The sequence below is a fragment of the Gopherus flavomarginatus genome, chromosome 2 (assembly GCF_025201925.1).
Source record: "Gopherus flavomarginatus isolate rGopFla2 chromosome 2, rGopFla2.mat.asm, whole genome shotgun sequence".
In the NCBI taxonomy this organism is placed as follows: domain Eukaryota; kingdom Metazoa; phylum Chordata; order Testudines; family Testudinidae; genus Gopherus; species Gopherus flavomarginatus.
The window spans coordinates 204,403,621-204,429,708 of NC_066618.1; the positions used below are offsets into that span (position 1 = coordinate 204,403,621).

At 37.4% G+C, this 26,088-nt stretch overlaps 1 protein-coding gene and 1 long non-coding RNA gene across 2 annotated transcripts in view; both read right to left on the reverse strand.

Moving 5' to 3' along the window:
• LOC127044264 (uncharacterized) overlaps nucleotides 1-26,088 on the reverse strand; it is a 794,940-nt gene that overhangs the window by 607,115 nt on the left and 161,737 nt on the right. The gene's annotated exons all lie outside the window — the stretch shown is intronic.
• CDH7 (cadherin 7) overlaps nucleotides 1-26,088 on the reverse strand; it is a 93,484-nt gene that overhangs the window by 25,704 nt on the left and 41,692 nt on the right. The window contains exons 3-5 of the mRNA XM_050938815.1: nucleotides 20,066-20,185; nucleotides 16,408-16,575; nucleotides 14,923-15,110 (exon numbers count right to left, since the gene is read on the reverse strand). Coding sequence (XP_050794772.1) covers nucleotides 14,923-15,110; nucleotides 16,408-16,575; nucleotides 20,066-20,185 — 476 coding nt within the window. The remainder of the gene's footprint in view (nucleotides 1-14,922; nucleotides 15,111-16,407; nucleotides 16,576-20,065; nucleotides 20,186-26,088) is intronic.

Consider the following 26,088-nt stretch of genomic DNA (forward strand, 5'->3'; position numbering starts at 1 on the left):
ATATGTTTTGAACAAAGCCTGGGAACTCATAGGCAAAGTGCACACAAATTCTGTAGCCAAGTGTCTGAATTCTGTGGCACTGTGCTCTGGCAGTGGCAGCTTCATTTAAAATTAGAAAATTGAGGTTTTAATGAGCTAGCTGTGCAAATAAATAATACAGTCAGTGCACTAGCCACATTCTGTTTATTTTTATATTAATTTCAGTTTAATATGTACTGTCCCAACATTTTCAATCTACAGCTGGTGATTGTACTGACAAGGTTTAACTGAATCATAAAAATTATCATGGAAGTAGCTGAAGCTTGGGGCAGCTTGGCAAAGGTTGCATATTTCTGCTAAAATGCTCAGAAATAAAAGAGTTAACATTGCTGCTATTTAACATATTAAGATTTCAGAGTTTAAAAACCATAAAGATGAATAGGTCAGCTCACATCCCTTCGAGCTACTGTTCTAGGCTGTCTGAAGATTTAGGAAAATGTTGATCTGTTGGTTTGCACTTGGTTCACATTTTCAAGCCTATGTTCCCTCACAATTATGAGGCCAGAAACACAACTTCAAAAAGGAAAGAAAAGATTTTATTCTGGAACATACATCTGTGGGTTTTAAGGCTAGAAGAGACCACTGTGATTATCCATTCTGACCTTCTTATAACACAGCCATACAATTTCCCTGTATTTATTCCTGCTTCAAGTCTAATAGTGGTGCATGAACAAAAGCATAGCTTCTAGGGAAAAAAATCCAATCTTGACTTAAAATATCCAGTTATGGAAATCCCTCACAACCCTTGGTTTTTAAAAAAGTGCTTTCTTTCTAGTCTGAATTTATTTAATTTCAACTTCCAGTCACTGATTCTTGTTACTCCTTTGTCTGATAGATTGAGAAGCCCTCTGTCACAGTTCCAGGGTTAACTGGACTTCTGCTGCTTCTGGGATCGGCTCAAGGGCTCTCCTATAGGTCTCATACTTCCAGCCATCACCTCTCTGAGTGGGGACCTTCTTCCCTCTTCCTCCAGACTAGGGATTTAGCCTTACTGCCCTCTTGCAATTCACTATGATTATCCCAGGGGTCTGACCTTAGTCCAGCACCTGCTGTTCTGCTCTTCCAGTGACCAGAGAGCTTTCAGAGCACAGTACATTTACTTAGGAAAAAAATCATTACAGAGAAAATATATCAGAAACAGAAAACAGTCTATACACATTTTAGCTTACCAGGTGTTACCCATCTTCCACTTGGAAATCCTGGTACGTTGGCAGTACTTTAAAACCTTCCAGCAGGGTTTTGCCCTCTGGGTTACAAATTCATATCAATTTGAGGATTAAATGAGAGGCCCTCAGACAGTTCAGAGTGACCCTTTATACACAAAGCTCTTTCTTTGACTCCTGGACCTCTTGAACGTGGTCAGAACCAGTATATGCAATTACCCCTAGGGGGTGGTAGTTCTTTGGAGTTGTTTACCTGTCCTGAGATTTGCAGTAATTACACCTCACTGACTGTAATTCCTGGAGGAGCTTGGTAAATCTCACCTATAGAGCTAGAATACAATTCCTAGCTCACAAATGTTTATAAATATTCCCTGTGACAGAGTTTGGCACATCTCAATATAAGTCTTTTGAAGTTTCCATGCTTCCCAGGTCTCACATTTGGTACACACATACCCTTATCAGATTTCTTTTCTTTCTCACAGATGCTGAAAAAGTCATCCTTTTACCTTCTCTTTGTTATGCTAAATACAGTGAGAGTTCCTTGAGTCTTTTATTATAAGGCATATTTTCCAATGAATTCATTCTGTTGGTTCTTCTCTATACCCTCTCCAATTTTTCAACATCCTTCTTGAAAGTAAGAACTCCAGAACTGGGCATGGTGTTCCATTAGCAGTCACAATGTGCCAGTTTCAAACACAAAGGTAATTTAACATCTGACTCTATAATTCTGCAACAACCAATACATTCTGTGGGTGAAATTCTGGCTTTATTGGAGACAATGTCAAAACATCCACTGACTCAAGCAGGGCCAGGTTTTCACCCTATGTCAAATTCTGATGCTGCAGAATCAAGTAATACACAGGGCCATAATATGAGCTAGAAACACTGGACACAAAATTTATATTAGAGGTTTCTTAGTATACTATATGCAAACTATTGCTAACTCTCTGCTGGATGATACTGGTAGCAGTTATTTAAAAAATACATTGGTTTTATGTTTCAAATGTCCCTTTGATTTTAGAATTTTAGGCTGGTTTTAGGTGGTTACAGTACTTAAACAATGGTCTATGCTGAAGTAAGATGTTTTAGATTACAGGAGGATTTCATCACACATGTGGAAATATATTACCAGGATGCAGAGTAAAATATCTTTTTATTAGACATTAGTGACCAGCTAACATCACTGCCAAAGTTGGCACTCCAAAAAAAAAAAGTTCATAAGGAATTCCATTTTAAAAGAAAATGTGTAAACAGTACAATATACTGCATCAGATAAACTCTGCAAAGCCTAATTCAAATAGAGAAGGGCACAACAAGTTAAGAAAAAGGTATGATTCAATGGTCAATTTTTATAGTTATTCCTGTTATTATGTGCAGTTCATAAAATGATTTAAATTAAAATTTCTGGTAAGTTTAAAAATTAAAACACATCTGAGCCTTTGGTTTGCTTACCACATATTAATATTCATTTGACACACTGACATGCACCTTTAATTTTTTACCATTTATTGGCCTCTTTTTCTAAGGGCAGAAATTGACTTCTCTTTTCGTTTGTAATTCAAGTGATAGAGGATGCAATGTGAAATAATAAAGGGCAAATAAAGTACATATTCATAAGAGGGAGGTATTTCATTACTGAGACGGATGGATGAATAAGATCATGTAGTTTACATATGTTTTACAAGCTGGCTTACTAGGGTATCTGAAGGGCAGTGAGACTGCAGTATGGGGACATTCAGTGCTACTAATAGTTTCCTAAACCTACAGGGACCCTTGCTAAAGAAATATGGTCCAAAAACTTGTAAAATACATTTTTGATGGGGAAATATATTTAGTAATATAGTGTAGACTTTGTTCACAAAAATAATTATACATTTTTAAGAAAAAAATTGGGCTCATCATTAATTCTTGTGAATTGCCAGTCTTGGAGGGTGTTGGTAACCTCAGATAAGATGATGGAAGCCTTCAACTCTCAAATAAATCAGTGGTAACTAAGCACCCTGCAGAGGGTGTTCAGCACTAGACCTGGACAGAAAAGGGCATTTCTCTCCGGTTAAAATTTAGATTTTTTTTTTTAAAAGAAATCATCCCAAATCCAGAGAAAAGCTCAAACGTTCAAAATTTTTCACAGGAGCAAAAAAAGTGAAAACTTCTGTTTCAGAAGAACTGAATTAAAATATTTCAGCTTACTGGACAGCCTGCCTCCCTGCCTAGTTTTGCATCAAAATTTTCAACAGAATCAACATCTTTCCGCGGAATGATTCAGTTCCCTCGAATCAGTATTTTTTGACTGAATAGTGTTCTGTCAGAAAATTTTCAACCACTATACTCACTACCTTTTAGGAACAGAATCTTATTTTTCAAAACTAATCACTGATATCAAGAGGTGGAAAGAGAAAACATTACATTGTGGAAGAGAAGTGGTGACTGCAGGAGACATCTTAAGTCTGTCTAGAACAGGAGTAGCCAACCTATGGCACGCGTGCCAAAGGTGGCACACAAGCTGATTTTCAGTGGCATTCACACTGCCCGGGTCCTGGCCACCGGTCCTGGGGGCTCTGCATTTTAATTTAATTTTAAATGAAGTTTCTTAAACATTTAAAGAACCTTATTTACTTTACATACAACAATAGTTTAGTTATATATTATAGACTTATAGAAAGAGACCTTCTAAAAATTTTAAAATGTATCACTGGCACACAAAACCTTAAATCAGAGTGAATAAATGAAGACTTGGCACACTAATTCTGAAAGGTTGCCGACTTCTGGTCTAGAATTACAGTTCTTCATTACACCATTCTTTCAGGAGCCCCAGCTGAGTAAAACATTTAAATGCACACATTCCAAGTCAATGGGACTAGTTGACCCAAAGTTCACAGAAGTCAAAGGAAGGAACCCCATTGAATACAATGGACTTCGGATCAGGCCATTGCTGAACAGAGATGGGATAACTAATCTGATTAAAATTAAATGTGTGTATAAGTGTTTTGCTGAACTGGGACCCAGATCTCTGCAAAAAGTAACAAATGAATCATTGGCCTCATAAGATAAAGAAAAAATCATACAGTATATAATCCCCCTGACACCTCTGCAGGTACAATCTCAGGACATATGGGGTGTACTTTACCTCCTGAGATCCTGGGTCTTTCTGCCAATTTGTGTCTCTCTGATGAACTCATGACTCCCCTCCCCCGGTGATATGGATTAGTCAAACTGCAACCCTAATGGCGGTACCTCCTGGGAAATAATGGATGATCCATCCTAACTGTGAGTACTGAATTCCCTTCATAAATAAGTATAAAATTTTCAATTTACCAAGCAACTCCAATAAGCTTTGTATAAACAACAGAAATTATGAACAAAAAAAATGCCAGGGACAAGTTATATTAAATAAATATATATTAATATGACTGGATTTTTAAAATATATAAACAGGTATCCATAGAGGACACCATAAATCTCTTCTTTTTTTTTCTTCTTTAGTCACTTAACACAACCACTCAAAGTTTCCCTGATTCTTAGTTGTTAAGTCATCCTGTGATGTTGCACTCCATATGTTTATGGAAATATGCTTAAGAGTGTGAATATATTGTAACTGAAATACGCTTTATGCAAAAGGTCTCTTTTAAGGTATCATTGCAAAGCTTATAATCTACTGAGGGTGTTCATCCTATTTGTGTGAATGTATCATTCCTGTATTTGAAGCTAGAAATATGAAATATTACTTTGAAATCCTATTGTAACTGCAAAGTGTGGGCCATTAATGATGGCTTGGAATCCTGATGGCTCCCATTAACTAGGACAATTATTTGTAAATGGCTCTGTTTACTTTGTAAGCCTTCATGTATACATGTGTGCCAGCCAGTGAGTAATGAAGTCTCAAAGGACATGTGAACATGTCACCTGATACTGGAATCCATCTTAAACCTGATGCTTTTCCATTTAGAAGGAAGGGTGGGAACACAGAGAGAGACAAAGGATTCCCACCTTGTGCCAAAGATATAAAGGACGTGCAACAGGACAAAGGGGGCTGAAGTCATGAGAAATCCCCTAGTCACCACCTGAGCTGGAACTAACAAGAACTGTACCAGGGAATGGATTGGGCCCAGAGTAGGAAGGAGTCTAGTCTGTGAAAGAAGCTTATTGGAACATCTCTGAGTGTGAGATTTACCTGTATTCAGTTTCTTAATGTATTAGGCTTAGACTTGCATGTTTCATTTTATTTTGCTTGGTAACTTACTTTGCTCTGTCTGTTATTACTTGAAACCACTTAAATCCTACTTTCATACATAATAAAATCATTTTTGTTTATTAATTAACCCAGAGTAAGTGATTAATACTTGGGGGAGCAAATAGCTGTGCATATCTCTCTATCAGTGTTATAGAGAATGGACAATTTATGAGTTTACCCTTTATAAGCTTTATACAGAGTAACATGGATTTATTTGGGGTTTGGATCCCATTGGGAGCTGGGTGTTTCGATGCTAGAGACAGGAATGCCTGCTGAGTGGTTTTCAGTCAAATCTTGCAGCTTTGGGAACATGGACCAGACTTGGGTCCGTGTTGCAGCACGCCGGCATGTCTAGCTCAACAAGCAGGGTTCTGGAGTCCCAAGCCATCAGAGAAAACAGGCTCAGAGGTAGTTTCAGTACATCAAGTGACAGTCCCAAGTGGGTCTCTGTGACTGAACCCATCACACATCTCTCTAACATGCCAGTCCCACATGCAGGTACTTATTCGTGGTGCAACTCGAGATGCTACAGGCACTATGGTCTAATGTGTATTTTGACTGAGAGATTGGATGATCTGCAGAGTCTTAGAAATAGCTTTTCAGCTCTAAACCCTCCTCACTCTGGGTGACAAGCTTACCTATAAGCTTTCTGCTTTCTGCTTTTTCTTCTGCTAGGCTGTGGCAGCTGTGGAGCAACTGAAAAAAAATTCGTCAATCTTCTGAGGGGAGCTGGACGCTCCCTTCCTCTCTGGCTCTCTCCGTCTCTCTCTCTTTCTTTTCCTTTTCAAGTGACCCCAGAAGGAGGGGCTACTTCCTCTCTCCTAGGCATCTGGTCTCTGGGTAAAGAATTAATCAGACCTCCCCTCTTACAGGACATCTGGGATTGCTGCTTTATTTCCTTCCCTCCAGCCTCCTCTCTAAGGGAGTGTTCCCTGGCAACAGGATAGTAAACCTTCTGGGATGCAATCTTCACCCCTGGCTGGTCCCAGGTAAATTTCATGGACTCCCTTATGGTATGGGAGTTGAAGATTTTTTTTTCCAGGTTTTTTTTTTACTTCAGTAGTATATCCCAGTATACTATAGTATATGAAGCTACTGGCATTTCCTGTCTGTATTAGATCACAACTCAAAGAAAGCACTATTGAATGCATGCTCCACGTGCTCATATAATACATAAATAAAAAGGTCTACCATTTAGCACTTGATCATTATTTATATCTTTTAAATTGCTCATGCACATAATAGTAATAGTGGGATCTGCCTGCATAAATTATTTTATGAAGAATATTTATTTTTGAGAAGAATATATTTCCTTGATTAAAGAAAATAATCCTTAACAAAATTACTGATATTTTTCTAAAATACAATCCAGTGGCCTTGTGAAAACAATGTGAACTCAGTCCAGATATTTATACATTGCAAAATAATCAGCAATTGTTCAACAATGGAGGAAATGTGATTGTTGATTGAATTACTAATTAGCTATCAGGAAATGATGAGAACAGATTTTCAAACCCATTTTCAAGCCAGTTACTAGGACAGCTAATTCAGCAAGGTTGTAGTTTGCTGCTAAAGGAGGATCCAATCTTACAAATACTTTTTAACAAAAGTAATGATCAATACTAAGTAAAATTCAGTCCTGAACAGGTGCCAGCAGAGGAATGTGTTCTACTCTACTGTGAGCAGTGCCACACAGACTTCAATGGAACTACTTAGAGTAGAGGTTAAGATGTCTTGTTTTTCAGGCAATGTCTGGGGTTTAATTCCTGACTATCACTTCATGTCTAACTATGGCAAGTCACTTAATATCTCTGTTCCTCATTTTCCCATCTGTAATATGGAGGTCATAATAACTCTAGTATGGGTATTATATAGGGATAATAATATTGTCTGCTTTGTCTTTTTAGATTATAAATTCTTTGGAGCAGAGACTGTCTCTTAGCATATACGTGTACAATATCCAGCAAAATGATACCCTAATAATAAGATGAAGCAGCAGTAGGATCTAGCCGTAAGAGTTTGATTCTGACATAGGATATAGTTCCCAAACTCTCATAAATAGGACACTTGTGCCTTCTATGGCAGGCTTTAAATCAGAAAATCAAGCTACACACTTTAGGTAATCTGGGAGGATGGAAAACCCTTTCTCAATTATGATATAAGCAATAGATATTACTGAGCTGGAAGAAATGTGTGTTAAAAAAAAGGTTAACTTTCAATATAGAAAATTACAAAGATACTGCACATTACAGACACTAATAAAAGGAAGAAAAGTACACTGGAAAGATCTGCAGATTTTGTTTTTTTTTCCCTCTCTATCAATCTAATTAGCACTGATGCTTACATTATACAGAGTGTCATTTAACTGGCCTTCAGATTATCCTCTCATTACTGAATACTATAACAGAAGCACAGTTTCCAGTAAAAGAATACCAAGCCAAAAGCTTACAAATCACTACATCAGTGTTGAAGGTTAAAAGGACAATGTATACTTTAGTTCTTTCTTCAGTACAGTGAATAGAGCTTGACAGCTTCATTAATATCTGTGCATTAGTGTTATCTGATTAGATCCTGTACAGGCTCCATTCATCTTGTCTTTTTTTTTCCTTTCTTTCTTTTTTGGGGATAGGGATTTTGTCCTATCTGAAGGAAATTACAAAACAAGTCATCCATAGCATAGAAGCTGGATATTCAGTTATCCTTCACAGTAAGCCCATTTTTGTAATGTTCATTTTTTACTGTATGGTAACTTTGTAATAATGTACTTTACAGAGGTGAAAATTCCATTTTTAAGCCCAGTTGAGGTCTCATATTGAAAACCACAGTACATCAAACAAATGCACATTATATCTCAAAGGAACCAAGAACAGCTCAAGTTCTTACATTGTAAACTCTGATACAGAATTGAAAGCAAGTTTTCTAGCTGGAAAAAATGGAATGTTAACACTCAAAGGCTCACTCATAAAAGCCCTCTTTTTATAATTGCCAATATTACTCTTAGAAGCCAGCTCAGGTTTTAAAATAATCACTCAACAGCAACACACACACACACAACTTTGCATCACTTGTTTTCAATTTTTTTCATATAACATTCAAATTGGGTGGTGATATTGGTGATGGAGGTGTATATGAGAGGAAAATGAAGACAAACTCAACAGCAGCTCTACAGGATCTTGCTTCTTGATACTTGTTACTAGACAAAAATTAAGTATGACCATCTTCCAACTGCTTTTCAGGATTTCTCACTGCAGTAAAGGTCTGTTCTGAAGTCCACTGAAGTCATTCCATTGACTTCAAAGGGCTTTGGATCTAGCTCTATCACTTCTAAGGACTTTATTATATATCCAATTTAAATAAAATAAGATATGCACAACCTACCTACTACTACCATTACCACTTTAAAAGCTGTGTATTTCACAAGACTTCTGGGGACTTCATTTTAGATGGAGTGGGATGGGATGGATATAAGAGACTTTGTTATCTATCAAATGCCTTGTACAATCATTTTCTTAATGTATTGTGTTATGGGGTGATGTTTTTGTGACTGTAAGATTAACTGTCGCCTACAACCTGGGTACAGACACTCATTTAAATAAAACTGAAATCAGTATACATGATTCTCTTCTCCTATTACCCTTGGGTGTAAATGCTTAAGAACGCATATACAATATGGCCTGTGCAAAATTGTGGGTATGCTTTTTCATACAGAAAGAGAAGCGTGTTCAAAACATCGGATGTGTGTACACCAGTCAGGATTGTGCAAATGGCCAGTGCAAATTTGTTTTGCAATTGTCCAAGCACATTTCTGCTGGGTACAGACACTTTGAAAAAGTAAGTTTCCTCTATTGTGATTGGGGGTAATAATTGATCAAACCATGATTACACTTCCACATATCCTATTTCAACTCCAAAACTACTTCAGGGGAGAAGAATGTGATATAATTTCTACAATTACTTTATCAGTAGGGAAATTACTCGTCCCTTCAAAATGCTGCTAACTAGAGTGTGTAAGTAATTTATATGGGTCCTTACTAAATAAAATATTAATAGCTAAATGTTGATAAGGCTCATTCAAGAACACCAAAATCAAAAAATAGAAAGAACAGTCACAGGGCAGGTCTACACTATGGGGCAAAGTCGATCTAAGTTACATAACTCCAGCTATGTTAATAATGCAACTGGAGTCAACGCACCTTAGGTCAACTGACTTTGGTGTCTACACCACTCTGGGTCAATGGGAGAAACTCTCCTGTTACCTTATGTTTCTCATTCCGGTGAAGTACCGGAGTTGACAGGAGAGCGATTAGTGGTCGATTTAGCGGTCTTCACTACACCTGCTAAATCGACCCCCAGTGGATCAATCATCACGGGTCGATCCTCTGATAAGAGGAGACAAGCCCATAGTCATGCTCCCTCTGTCCATTGTGAAATTGCTACAGTCATGTTCCCTCCATTGTCTCTTCAGCTCACTCTTTCAGCAAATAAAACCCACAATGTCAACAAAGTCATATCCCTTTTTTAAAAAATATAGTGAATTTGAAGCATTCATACTTTAAAAATAAAGTAAATTTTAAACATTCATATTTCAAAAAAAAACAACTAAAAGGTTAGGGAGAGTAACACAGAGAATGACAGGCAAAGTTTTAAAACTCCATGTACGACTGGTAAGTACAGTTGGCACTTTTTCTTGTGAGTGGTGAGTGGTATACACATCTGTAGATTTTAAGCTTTAAAAAAAGTTTTCTATCAATCATAGTTATTGATAATGCCCCTCTCATGCCTCACCACTTAAAATATGTACACACACAACACCCCTGTGAGGTAAGAAAAAGCTATCATCCCCACTTTAGAGATGGAGAACTGAGGCACAGAGAGACCAAGGGTAAAAATTTCAAAAGCACCTAAGGGACTTAAATCCCATTTTCAAAAATTACGTAGGGCCAGATGTTTAAAGGAATTTAGGACCCTAAAGATACATACAAGTGCCTAGCAGGGTTTACAAAAGCACCTAAGTAGGTGAGTTGCCTAACTCCTATTGATTTTACTTAGCTATTCATTAAGGGTAGGAAATATAGAACCTGAGGCTAGAGGACACACAGAGAAGCAAAAAAACTCTCCTTCCATTTGAAGCAGCCAGGGGAGTAGTGAAGAGATAGTTGTGAAGATATGCCCTTACAAAGGTCAGGAAGGCAGTTTTGTGCTAGGAGAAAAAATAAAGCTAGCATACTCTTTCCCCCTTCCAGCAGCAAGAAGAATTGTTTTGTTTTGTTGTTTTTTGGTGAGGGAGGGGGGGAATCATGGTGGAGAGAGGAAGGGGCTCCAAACTGATCAGATAACTACAAGCCAGGAGTTGCTATGAATGATGGACACCCTAAGCAGGTTGCTAGGACAGCACCCTGCAACTAGTCCCAGGACTTTCCATCCTTCCAGTAGCTGGGAATAGGTATGGGCTGGGTTTTTCATGAGGCCACTGTCTCTGGGATGTTGATAGTGAGTCCTCATTCATTCATTATTTGTACTTGCTTCTGACCAGTAGGTTTTGTCTTCTGACTCATACAAATCTGGTAAATTTCTCAAGTCCTGATTTCAGGCAGTAAATGAAAACTGACATGCTAGGAACAATGTATCAATATATTGGTATGTGTGTTTCTATATATAAGCAGATAAAATGTTTGCTCATACGAACAGTGCATGCATTATTAGGTAAGGAACAGATTAGTAACTCAAATGCATAATGTGTGCCATGTGATATAGAAGGGATTTAATTTACTGGTTGGTTGGGTTTTTTAAAATCCCAATAGCAACGTAAATGGCTCATTTCTATAATTATTATTATTTACTAGATAGATTAAACTTGGTCAATAGAAAAACTCCCATTGATTTCAATTTTCCAAGATTTCACTCATTACTATTATTTAATCTCCAACAGAGTGTTCTGCTTTGTAGAAGACATGACTCTTAACCCAAGCAATGATCTCCAAAATCAAAAGAAAATAAAAACAATTAATTTATGTGACATGAATTTGAAGCAAATTTAAATATCGACTGTTTCTCCTTTTCATCCAGTCCAATCCTAGTTTGCCTGGCATGGAGTTGGGTAAAGCATCACAAGCACATGCACACAATCAAAAGATGGATCTTGTTCCCACCTCTTCCATTAAATGAGGGAAGGATTATTCCAAAATGTTCAGGGAAAAGAGAGTTCTGGAATCTCTACTGATCTATATGCAAGACTTCTACATGGCCCTGCATAGCAATGCTGCTTAAGATATTACTGGCCAAATCCTGCTCTTTATTGTGTTGCCAGGGAACAGTGGGAAGATGTAGGGATCCTATCTTCCCTTTGCCCAGTCCCTCCTAATGCTCAGGGGAATGCAAGTAGAGGGCAAAGCTACTGTCACATCAGGCAAATATTGCCTCAAATGGGGCCTCAACTAACAGTTATGAAATGTGACTAGGAGTCCAGTCAGTTATTGTGCATTGTCATTAGGTACTAGGCAGCAGCAGTACAGCATTCTCAACACCACGTCCTCCCAGGTCCTGTCATGGCAACATGAACCATGAGAACAGCAGATCCACTTTTCTTCCCTGTGGATCTCTCACCATTAAAAGATTTCATCCAAAATCAGCCTTCATGGAGCCCCCAGTTATACCTGTGCAACTCCACTGAATTAAGCAGGAATGAAAAGGTGTAAATGAGGGCAGAATATACCTCATTACATTTATTTTTATTAATAATGTATTGGACACTTTAGAGTACAGCTACAAAGACTACAACTCCTTGTTTTGGAACATGTGCCCCTAAGATACAGATGTGTCTCTTTCTAAAACCCTCCCAAAGCTCATACTTCAATCTCAACCTCAGCAAAGACACTAGCCATATTAAACGGGCAAGATATATTAGATACAAATAATCTCACTGAATACACAATTATAAATTAGCTTCTGAGTCTTAATATCAGCATCCCTGTGTCTGGCCCTTTCCAAACATCCGCTCAGCTCTTTCCTGAATAGATTATTTTACAATACATTATTTACATTTTGCTGACTTGGATAGTTTCTTTCATTTTCCCATTCAGTCTTAATATACACAAGTTCTGCTTTATTTGCTAATATCCCTAAATCTCAATCTATATCATTGATATCTTCATTTTAGGAAATCTTATCTTCATTTGTTTTAACTAATGATTCTATAAGCTCTGAGTATGATTTGTAATTAAGCAAAATTAAGTCCCTTTAGCAATGGGACCAAAATTTCAATTATCTCTAAATGTGTGCCCTACTAAAGCCAGAATGTAAAATCATAATTTCTAAGAGAAAACCAAGTAGCAAGAAGCCAAAAATTAAACAGAGAGGCAAGTGTAACTGTGTTCCTATATTTATTCTAACAGCAAGTGGTCCTTTGCATGCCTGTTTGCTTGAGTAGTAACTATGTGCAAAAGCCAAGAGGCACAGTTACACATGCATTTTTGTACACTGAACACAAGCCTCCTTGTTCAGAAGTGTTTCCCATGACATCTAATTGCTTGATGTATGCACACAAATGACATCTGCACACACAAACAGATTACATATTAAATTATGGGCAAAAAATTTGGAGGCTGGGTTGAGGCTTCTTTGAAATTTTGTTCCTTAATACATACTCTGATTTTTGGGAAGAAGGCAATGAATTACTGACACTTGTGTAGAATACTTCCTGCAGTTGGTAGTACAGAATTGCTATTAGGTAAGTTCCAAGTTACGCTCATTCTCTTACACTTCTATGCAGAGCTCAGTCACGTTACCATGCAGTGACACCCTCTGGCTGATTCAGTTGTGAGCTAGCATGTTCGTCATTATAGTTGAAATCCACTCCACCTGCATACAGAACCCGTAATTGAATTCTGTATAAGTGGACTGCAGAGAAAGGGAATTGGGAAATGAAATCCTAGCCGCAAGCCTGGGATCAGTCCTGGAATCTTCCACTGTCAATCCCTCTCCCCCTCACTCAATGTTGTCTGCAATGGGATATACAAGCGTAGCAAGGAGGCTATTTCAACTGTTCACAGGCACCCCTACATACCCACCCCACTGTGTTCCCTTGTGCAACTCCAGTGTGGAGCTTATGTACTGTGGAGGGTCTTAAGCTTGCCATGTGCTTCAAGGGTAGATTTTAGTGTGTGAGGGTATTGCAAATAAGGCCAGGCTGCTAAAAGCAGGAAAATGGATGGGATCCTGGAAGCACCCCTATATGAGAAAAAAAGTCTGACTTTCCATTTTAAAAGATTACCATATTTCTGAGGCACTATTTTTTGTCCCAAAAAAGGTTTCAAATGTTTAACAGAATGGAGTAGTAGAGTGAGTCAAAATTTGATAACCTTCTTTTTAATGTGGTTCACCAGACATTTCATGAAACACTTTTCAGACCAAATTTTCACCACTGAAAAAGACAGGTCAAAACCCAACAACAAATAGAACAATGACAACAGAGATAATAATAATAATGAATGGCAGTTATTTACCCCACTCTGCACAACACTGAAATTGAGATTCTCTGAGTCTAAGTTCCATGCCTACAGGCTGATAGCAAAATTAAAACATATGCATCAGCTCCTGACTTGGATCATAAGAGACCCCAGACTGATTCAATATTGTTCAGTGTGACACTGACAAATGTTCTCCCTCTAGGACACGCATAATTCTTCCAGAGCTGTACTTGGAGACATTAAATGAGCAAGCTGAAGAAGCCACACTGAATTTGGCTGCTGAACAAAGAAAAGGCTAACTTTTCACTAGCTATATTTCAAATATGTGTTAAGTAGAAATCAGCACAGTATTCAGGAAGTATGCTTGATCACTTCTGCCTTGAAAGAGGATATTTGCAAATCATGTTGCAGTGTTAGGAAGTGATTCTGGGGGAAGCTGAACATTCTCACATTGCTCTGACTTCAGGGGAGTTCAGCAGCTCTCAGGAGGTACTCAGTACCTTCACAGGATCAGGCAGTACATTGCAATATCATGCAGAAATCACCTCTTCAGCATGTCAAGAATTTGTGGAATTTCCCACAGAACGGAAATTCTGGATCCTACACAGCTCTAATTGTGAATTCAGGGCCTTAAAAATTATGAGAATGGCTTAAAAATCATGAGATTTAAAAAAAATAAACTTGGAATCCTTTTTATTTGCCTTGTGGCTTTTCTCTGCAATCTTGAGGGCTAGAAATCTACATGTTTATAAATGAAAGCTGAGATTCTCAGGTAATTCTATATGTGCTGGGACTTAAAAAAATTACACCAAAGATCATTGGCTCATGATAAAATCATAAGAGTTTTCAGTACAAATGATGTTCAGGCATTTTTTTAAAAAACTGAAATCAAAATGACATCTGCTAACATGACCCAGTAACAGCAGGTGAGGATCCTTCTCATCTTAACCATACAGTCTCATCCTTATACCTACTACGTTGGTCTTATTCCACCACAAATATAAAAAAAAAGAGTCAGTGTTACCTTCTGAATTGTAATGATTCCCTCCTGTGTATCTTTGTCAACAGAAATTTTGAAAACTCCAAGGCCATCACCATCCACAATCTTATATTCCATTTCAGCATTAGGTCCCACATCAGCATCTGCAGCTTTTATTCTGGCTACTACTGAAGCCACAGGCAAGGACTCTGGGACATTATACTGATATGACCCTGTGAAATTTAAAACAATCATTGAACCTGAGGTCATGACTTATATTAACTTGACAACTCTGTTGAAGATACCACATAAAAATTTTAGTTGAAAAACAGAACAACTGCCCTTTCAGGTGAAAGACAGTGGATATCATTTCTCCATCCTCTACTCTCTCCCACCAGGTTTGTAGGACTATTTAGACAGCATCTCTCTAAATTAAGGTGTGAAGTAATGAGATGAACTGTTATTAAAAAGGTTCAAAAGAACAGGATATTTTTGGTATATTTCCTATAATATCAGGGGAATAAAGTAAAAGCCAATAGAATGAGTATTAGCCCTAACTTTTATAACTGTAAATCTCAAGGAAGCCCTGCCCGTACTTGACATGGTTGGATCTTGAGATGTACTCAGTTTCTGACCCTTTAATAAGTGCATCTCCCTCTCCCTTGAAAATTTCAACCTTGTAATTCAAGAAGAAGGTGATATACAATGCAGCTAGAAGAGATATCTGAGTGTAGTGTGCAGCCAATACCATTCTCACCTCCAGAAATAGATTCACTGTTGTTCTATTAATACCACAAGCAATTGGTGGCAGGAAATCTAATTCTCCTTCTCTTTGGACATATTTGTTTTTCATATACACTTGAGAAGAGGCCAGAGTGGGCACGAATACATTCTGCTTGCTATTCTAATTTCCCATAGCAATGAAAGACCATTGGAAGAAAGAAAAGGGATGAGATAAAATGTAATTTATAAACAGGGTGCCTCGAATTTGGTAATATACTTGTTTCTTTCCTCTTCTTGTTTAAGTCAAGAACCATTTTGGTCAACACAAGTAAATTGAGGGCAGATGGTTTTCTGGTTCTTCCAAGATTGATTTCTTATGAAACACTGAGTGTCTGCACAAGAAAGATCTTGCTGAATTTCCAAAGGAATGTGAACTGTATGCAAGAAAGAAAAAAATATGCATCTTGAAACCCAAGAAGTAAATGCTGCACTATAAATCTTTTATCTTTCCTTTGTCAGGGAAAGAGCAAAAGATATTAATACATGTATATAGTTTGCATCACTTTGCTTAAACTGATCTGAAAAATATTTTTGTGTGGACTCATAAACAAGATAGATTTTTACAATGTAATAATACTAATACTACTAATAATATAACCTAGCTGTGATATAACAATTTTTATCCAGAGATCCCAAAGCACTTAAAAGAAGAGATAAGTATTATAAGCTCCATTTTAAAGATGGCATGTACAGCATGCAAGAACATTTAGAAATGGTAGCAGTTGTTATAAAGTACCGGTAACTTACTCCGTGGAAAACGTGGTGGGTTATCATTGACATCGGTCAGGGTGACAGTTACAGATGTGGTCCCGGACAGTCCACCATTTTGTCCAACCATATCCTTTGCTTGAATAACAAGTAAATACTGGTCTTTGGCCTCCCTATCCATGTTCGGAAGTGCAGTCTTGATAATACCTGGAGAACAAAACACACAATGTCACTGGTTGCATTTATTATTGGTAAATATATTGATATAAACATTATGTTTGCCTTATAAGAATACTGTTGTAATGAGAGACAATGATGACTTGACCCAGTATCTCCATGTCTATAATATATTGTCAGGTACAGTGATGAAAATCCTTGTTAGGTCTATCTGGGACAGCATCAACATTTATAGATTTATCTTTCCTATTGTGAAATTAGTGATCAAGAAAAGTAGTTTATTCATAGAAAGCTTTTACATAGGCATCAGCCATGTAGTGTAAGCTCCTGCTAATTGTTTGAAGCTTGGTCTGAAATAACTACCTCTGGGTCAGTTTCCATGTCCATTCAATCCTTTGCATCTCTGCTGAGAGTGCCAAGAAAGGGGGTAATTAGTATCTATTTTGTCATGGCACCTTTTCACTGGGAACTGAACTGAACCCACACACTCATTTCAAATTGTCCACCATTCACTGCTGTCAGAAGTTAACAATTTTCAACCAATGGTACCATGGGCTTACGGCTCTCTCTGCCTTATGGTTTTATACTGCCACCCACTACTGTATTATGAGAGCCTTCTATGAAAAATCAATAGCAATACCAAAGTCCCTAGTGTACTTCATGTAGTTGCTGGCACTTATACATTTTTTGGGTCCTCAGCCATCCAGTCTCTCATATACCTTCATTTCCCCACTATTTTGGTGATACGGAGAAAAACATATTTGTTATTGTTTTTCAAGATTCCAAGCTGAGCGAACAATTTAACAAATGTCTTGAAATTGTCATTGACCAAATGGATTCTTAGTATTATTAATCTCATATCCTACTAATGCATTCAAATGAAGCTATTTTGTATTGGCTACTATTTATTTAAACAGTAGCCACTTCTAAAGCACTCCATGCAATGAGGTGGCTTTGATGTATTAACTGAAATACTCTAATATATGAAATAATATTATTGTTATATCCACTCAGTCATTTACATATAATTTGTAATTATGGTTTGAAATTATTATTATTTTTTAAAAAGCAGCAAAAAATCCACTGCTTTACCCATTCTGCTCTGTCGATACATATCAGATAAATAAATATTCCTTCTCAAACCATGATGACTTTATGAATATTTCATGTTTGGTACATTATACAGTTGCTAACTGATTTCCAGAGAGGCAGGCATTTACTCTACCAATGCTTAGTGTCACCAACAAAGGAAACAAATAACCGAAATAAAGGAGAGGCACACTGGGGCCCGTATCTCTTCATCGGAGATTTGTCAAATGTTTAGTTACAGTTCTATTTATCTTCTCTTCTTTTGAAGGCAGGGCTCTGCATTAAACTTTTCAGTGCAAAAATATTTGCTTTACAAATAGATTTCATGGTACAACAAATGTGTGGAAAAAATGAATACTTAATTTCACAACATATTTGTTTTTAATTGTTTCTAAATGTTCTGATTTGCTTGCTTTTTGTCATTTATAGCTATTGTCATAACTCTTCCAATGCTAGTCATCCTTTCTGGAAGATGATTGTCATGTACATAGAGGACTGTGGCATCACAACAAATAAAAACATAACAAAACATTTCAGTCTCATTCTTCAAAGATTTTGATTGAGCAGAAGTTACCATGCCACTATTCAAGAGGCTAGTCTACACAAATTTTAGATATCAGTATATCGACTTAGAAACGGGTACAAAACCCCTGATGTGAATGCAGTTATACCAAAATATAGCTCATTTCCGTAAATTCAGGCATTATTAAAGTGCTGGAGAAAGAATGGCCACATGGTTTAAGCTCTGCACTGGACTCAGCAGAGTTACATTTCCACCACTGCCACAGACTTCTTAAGTTGCCTTGGGTAAATCATTTTATTTTTTTGTGCCTCAGTTTGTGTTAACAGGGATAGTATTATTTCACAGGAACATTGTGAGGGTAAATTCACTAATGACTGTTAAGTACTCAGATACTACATTGGTAGGGGCCAGATACATACTTAAAGAAAAAAGGGCAAAAGTTACTAATTTTGTCTTCATAAGAACTGATGCAATAAAATGGATAATGTTCACAAACTTCACGAAGACTGTAAGGACATGTGCATGATGTTTGGCTGTAAAAGTTCGTAAATTCCTGTGAAACATACAAAAAATTGTTTTTAAAAATATTTCTTTTTGGTAGTGGCTGGAAGAAAAGTGACAAGTGATTATTGGCATTCAAAAGCACAATGCCTTGTTTTTAGCCCTGGTCAAAGGGAAAAAAAGAAAAACATTTTCTATTAATTTTTTTCAATAAAATTTAAAAAGAATTGTCTGACATTTCTCACAGAATTTTCATTTTCACTCTCTGAAGAGGAAATCTGGAGTCAGAAGACATCCCAAAGGAGACAACGTTTACAAAATGGGAGAAGAGAATAAAAACACAGAACCGAGAGGAGTACAAAATAAAATCAGGCAGGAGGCAAGTCTTAATCTGTATGTCTTGTACAGAATATCATGAATGCTTAAATGTAAATAATAATGATAACAATAACTGCAGCAGCTATGCAGCAGCTGGTGGCAAATGTTTACCAATATCACACTGATGAGTACAATATGCGGATCAAAGCAGAATGGAATAGAATAATGGATTCTTCTGCACAAAATGCTTGCAGGCCCACATTGTAAACCATAGTGTTTGTTACAGTCTACTTTTAAGTAAAATAAATGACACCGATTTGTCATGTGTGAAGAACACCTTGGAAATTTGTGCCAAAAATTACTTTCTCTGATGCTCAATCTCATTGTGTTGCTACAGATGTGTACTGAGATGGTGGAAAGTGGGAACAGGCTTCAGGTGGAGATGTTGAAATTTTGATAATTTCATCAAGAAATGTCTGAATTTTTTAACCATTTTTCATCCAAATCCACAACCCTACACCAACCTAAATGCCCAGATTTAAACCTGGACCCTAGCTGGTTTATGGCTTTGTATTGGTTCTGAGCTGGCTACTTGCATGTTGATGGGACTTCTTAAACAGCACACCCGGAGAATTATGCTAATGCCTAGAGACAATCCAGAAATGTTCAAAGTTTCAAAGGAACAATCTAGGCCAGGCCCCATACAGATATGGAGACTGGTTGAGACCCACAGTGAAGTTTTTGGCAACAAAGATAAGCTTAGAAAGGTGGTCATATAGAAGAGGAATCTCAGGTAGCCTGAAGAAGGTTGGTGTGTGTAGGGACAATGGACAAGGAAGCTGGTGAGATCACAGTGAGGGACAACACAGATAAAATATTTTCAAGTAGTTATATATTTCAAATGTATGCTGTTAATTTACAAACTAAACATGTTCTTGACATATGGAAATAAGATCGCTAAAACCACAATTAATTTTCTAACAACACACTGTACTAGCAGGTATCCCGTCTGAGTTTCAAACAAATGTGGTATAAACTATATCTCAGCATTATTGCGGACTTATCTGTGGGGGAACCTGAAAAAGTTACCTGTCTTTGGCTCCACAGAAAAGTAAGGTTGTCCTTGCAGAATACTGTACACCACTCTGGCACTGTTGCCGTAAGTAGGGTCATCTGCATCAGTAGCTGTTACCTGAACCACAGAAGTTCCTATAAAAGGTTTAAGACACTACTTTAGTTAAAGGTCCCACAGTTCTGAATTATATTAATGCAATAAACTAGACTTACAAACAACATTATATTTTTTCCATCCCTCTGCTTCCACATAGCATAGCAGGTGACTAGCCCACCCTACATTTCCACACTGATCCCACTCAGAATGTTAGCTCACCTTTCTAAATGACTACTACAGGCTACTAAGATACAAGTTTGCAACATCAGTACAGATTAACAGCTGCCCTTTAAAACCTCCTCACCAAATGTATAAACAGTACATAATCTTATTGAATATTGTAGTATTTTGCGTTTACAGTTATTTTTCGTTCTGACGAAAGAGCTGGCTTGGTTGTTTTTGTGACGTACGTACTTTAGTAGTCCACAAGATAGGTACACCACAGTAAATGGCAGTGAGAACCACCCCACATTGCCCCATCAATGTAGCTCAGTCCTGACCTGGAGGGACCAGACTTAAGTATGAGGGACATTCATTCCCTATGACCACTTAATGTTTGACCTCAGTGATCAGACTACCAATAAGGGAATGCATTAGGGCCCCTGTGATGGTAATTTGCTATGTAAACACTTGTCCACCCAAAAAATGGGTTGACACCCCAACTCATTATTAGCTATGGCAACAACTCTGTACATGCCTCATCCCCACCACCCTTCCCTGTCTGGGGCCAACTGGGGAAAGAAAACTTTTAGCCCCTTTAAGGACTGCCTCTCCTCATTTTCCTCTCCTCTTTCTGGGCCCTCAGCCTCCTCATTGGCTTGGGGAGTGGAGGCTGGCTGGCTGGAAGGGTTCAACAAAAGCCCATTGGCTCCCATGCAATTGATGAGAGGATTAATAAGATGCTTCCTTTGCCTGAGGTATCATTCTGCATCTGGGATGAACAACTCCCACTCTGCCCCTTTTTGGGATTAGATAACAACTGGGTTTCTGGGCCTTGGGTCTTGCATCAGGCTAGTCAGCTTTTGGGAGCTGGGAAAGAATTTTTCTCTGTCAGATTAGACAGGGAATGGTGGGTTTTTGTCACCTTCCTCTCAGCAACCTACAGACCTGGTAGGTACTTAAGACCTTTGATTCAGTATTTTAAACTGGTTTTACAGCGTGATCTACAATGAAAGCTAATACGGAGGCCTAGTTTAACCCTGCCAGAATCCTAAACTTTGGCATGTATGAATATTATAACTATTATTCAATATTCTGTGCTCCTTGTGAATGCCAGGCTTACTATGTTGGAATTTACAAGGTCTCTAAGCATTGCCAGTGGAGCTTACAAGGTCTGCAAATATTGCAAGTGATGCTTACAACATCTTCAGACGGTAAGGTCTTTGTTCACTGCTCATGGGTTTTTCAAGGTCTACAAACAAGTGTCTGCAAGGAAATGATAAGCTCTGCAGCCACAACACAGGGAGCTTGTAAATTCTTCAAATCTAACTGTGCTTGTATACTTTCAAACTCCAATGATGAAGCCAAATGAGCTTCTAAACTTCATGAGAGGAAAAGATCACGGACTTATTAAATTATTAAACCATTCTTTAGTGCACTTGGATCTCCTCTGGAGTGAAGATAAGTCCCTTCATACACATATCTCCTGCAGAAAACTTTCTAGGTAGGAAACCTTTCATATAGAAATCTTTCTACCATGTGTGTTTCTGAACAGATATTCTATAAGGACTTTTTTACAAAAGAAATGTTGTGCGCAACCTACTTATTTATGTATATGATATTTAGCATGTAGAAGCCTTTGTGTAGCAAATTTTCAGCATAAAATCACCTCAGATAGAAAGTTTTCTATGTGACGGTTGTGTATAGAAAATTACCCCTGGGAGGAAGATGTGTTCTAAGGGAAGTACAAGACAAGGTTTGGAGAGTAAGTACTGGTAGCTCTCAGAAAATGCAGCTAGTGACAAAAAGACCTGATAGTCTTGCTTTTGGGTCTCTCAAGGAACAGAACATGCATGCCTCCACCCCCCACCCCTACTCCGCTGTTGTAACCTTATATAAGTTAACAAGATTTTTATTTCATTCTCTTCCAAAAGTTTATTAAAATAATTTAAAATAGCAGTGGAAAGAAATGGAAGTGCTTGGAAGTTTTACTTAACAAAAGAAAAGACAATAAAAATCTCATTGCCAAAAGTTTGTTAAAACAGATTTAAAGACAACTATCTATATTACTTAAAAACACTAATAGATTTTTCTATTGTAGTTACAATTCAAGACCAACACTTTTAAGTAAGGAAATTGGAAGTTAAGATTCCTACATCAACTTTAAAGCTACCTGTTACTTCTGACCAATTTTCCTCATATAATATTCAAATATATGCTATATAACCTCACTAGCCCATGGACAGTTCTACATATTAGCTTGTAAACTATGAGCCCACCTACTACTTATAGACCACAGACCCAAACCCTTTCTGGCCTCCAGGTATGAGATAGGTATGCTACATCTTGCAATTGATACTCCACATACAAACCACACCCCACTTTATTCCCCTTCTGTCACCAGTAATAAACTGGGAGCCCCAATGAATCTCATTCACCATCCCAAACTCCAGATACAAGCAAAAGATTAATCTGCACCATATCCACCTACATATGTGGGCTGTGGAACACACAGCAAAATACACATCCTCACAATGTCTTGTGGTTCGCTTATACTTGTATAGGCCAAAAGTAAGAGTATAAATTATTTTATCCTCTGTATTTGCCAAGGAGGTTTCTTTTTTTTTTTTTTGGATGTGGATGTAGCCACAATTATCCATGCCTTAGTCACTTCCAGGTAGGACCTCTGTAATTAGGCTACACCTTAAACTCTTCCAGAAAATACAGGTAGTGCAGAATGGGGCAGTGTGCTTATTAAATGGTGTTTCATGCAGGGAGCAAATATTACTATATATATATAGAGAGAGTTATAATAATCTGAAACCCGTGACCTAACTACTCTCTTATTTAAACATTTGGGGGACAACAGCAGGACATTTGGAGTCAGGAACCCTTGGCTTTAGAACTCATTCCCACTTTGATTCACCAGAGTCCAGATTTGGTGCCATTCAGGAAATGCTGCTAAAGGTCACCTATTCTCCCAGGGTATTCATGTTGGTAAAAGGTTGCTTGAGGATAACTGGTTGTTACAGAGGAGCTTATCTGGGGGTTTGTAGGTGTTTGTAGGTTTTTAAAGATTATAAGTACCTCGAGAAAAAGTGGTATGGGAGGCAGGGGTTTTAAATGAGGTTGTGCAAGGAATATTGGGGAGAAGATTGCTTTTAAGGCTGACATGGTCCTGTTTTTAGTGACTGGCTATGCTTGATAAAGGTCTGGTTTAAAAAATTTAAATAAATAAAAATTGTAAGCCCCTGCAGAGTTGACCAGTGGCACAATAACAGATTAAAAATAAATAAATGTAATAAATCACCATACAATGAAAGCCCATACCATTATACATCATATATGTAACAGGACAGACATGTTTCTTTTATGTGGTAATGGGGAGGATTTCTTGTAAGTGAAAAATTGGCAGAGCAAAGAGACAGAATTAAGGTAGGCGTAAAAATCTTAATTTTCAGTCTCCTTACTTTTGAAGCACATAGGGCCAGATTTTCAAGTGTTCTGCAAATCCATTTTTTTAGATGCTTATGTGGGAGCTTTTGCATACTAAGCTCTTTTGAAATTCCAGCCTATATCATTAGATCCATTCGCAAAGGGGGTTATTTTTTTTGTTTGAAATATAACATTCTGTTACATTTTTAAAATAAGCAAAATACATTGTCACTCATAACTCTATCCATAATTTAACGTTTTATTGTCTCTGACATTCCTATAGGCCATACTTTTTGAGCTTTTTTATTTCCATGGAAAAATTTGAAACCATCAAGATTTAGTGATTTAGGTTGGACATTAGGAAAAACTTCCTGTCAGAGTGGTTAAGCAGTGGAATAAATTGCCTACAGAGGTTGTGGAATCTCCATCATTGGGGATTTTTAGAAGCAAGTTGGACAAACACCTGTCAGGGATGGTCTAGATGATACTTAGTCGTCCCCTGCAAGGGACTGGACTAGATGAGGTCCCTTCAAATTCTATGATTCTGTGAAGATATCTCCCTGCCCAATATTTTCATAAAAAGTCCAATCCAAAGCCCACTGAAGGAAAGACTCTGATTGGCTTCAATAGTCCTCAGATAATGTTCTAAATATTTGCCAAATGTAATGTAGAATCATCATGCTTACATAATAATACTATTTGGAAGCGTGGGGTTATAGTTCTCATGCTTTTATAGTTCATTTTGGTTTATAAACCTGTGATCTTTTTTCATTCTGTTTCATATTCAGTTAAGGAATCTTTTGTCATGGATATAATTTTAGACAAAATAGGAGAGAGATACTTTGTTCCCCCTTAATATTTCACGAATGCTGTAGATGTTTAATTAGAAATTATGTGATATGAATAAACTATGAATCAATGTGAATATGTAAGATAAATGCCACACAAGGACTTCATGCTACTAAACCCTTAATCCAATATTAATGTAGTATTCAGTATTACTATAATGCAAACTCCAAAGATGTTTAAAATGCATTATTCTAGAAATCTCAAAGGAGGTGCAATTCAGTCCCATGCAGAGGTCAGCATAAAGCCTCCGCACCACTCAAGTCCCACTTAAGCTCCATTTTGAGTAGGTAAGTAGGAGTTAAATGGTATATATACTTTGTGCTGATCCCCTGCTTAGGGGAGAATTTCACTCAGTCATTTATGTTGGTGAAGCAGCAAAGGAATATGTGAAAGTAGCTCACATTAAACAATTGTGTGGGTGTTCTCTACCATATAGAATGACACTACTGTGAGTTGCTATTTAATGGCAAAAGAATCAGGTGCACAATCCAGTTTCAAATGCACAACCGAAAAATTGTTTCCTATTATATTTTGAGGGGGAAAGCCCTCAGCTTTAGTGTGGCACTTACAATATAAATCAATGTGGGAAAAGGCAGAAGTTACACCGGGAGGAAAGATGGAGATATTGTTCTTCAGTGTGCAAGATACAGAAGTTAGATGCTTTAAAACCTTACTTCCTGTTGCACTCTGGATGAATTCATTTGAGCAAACACTTTAAGAATGATATATATTTAGTACAAAGATGACTGAAAACAGTGATGCTGCAGTAAAAGTAGCTTAACCCTGGGAGAGGTCACTTAGTCTGAAAAATTGGTATTTTGGTTTTTTCTTGGTAATGAATATATTGCTCTTAAACTTTTGGATTATTTGTTCTTAAAAGTCTCTTGAATTATCTGAATTATCTTCTCTTTCCAGAGTACAGCAGGAAACAGTTTTTAGACGTATCTGTCCTCTTCACCTTCCCCCTAATGTTTTACAAGAATATTGATCTCTCTCTTTCCTTCAAATGTTACTCCTGCCTCTTCTGACACTGATCTAGAATGAAATGATCATGAACAAATGCAAAATATCAACTGAGGGATCATATCTATGACTTCTGCTAAGTAAAATCAAATGGCAGTAGCAACATTCTACTTATGTTCTCTCTGCTAATATTTTGGGGGATTTCAAGTGAGCATCCTTTATTTGTAATGGTGACTAATGATTTCAGTAGAGTCCTAAATAAAGATATTTTTTTTTGTTCTCTCTCCTCCTTTCATTTTGGAACCGTAACACAGGGCTTGCTAACATACAAAAGTGAAACTGAAAAAAACTAAAATGATTGTAATTCACACCGTTAGTGCAAGTCTGTGTGTGGACTTTGTTCATTCAGACTGAATGCCCCATTTTGATATTACTTAAATCATTAAAAAATCAATTTAAATTACATTGGCATAGGGCAGTCTTAATCTGAAAGAAGAGTGTCCACACATACAGTTGCAAAGTAACTGAAGTAACA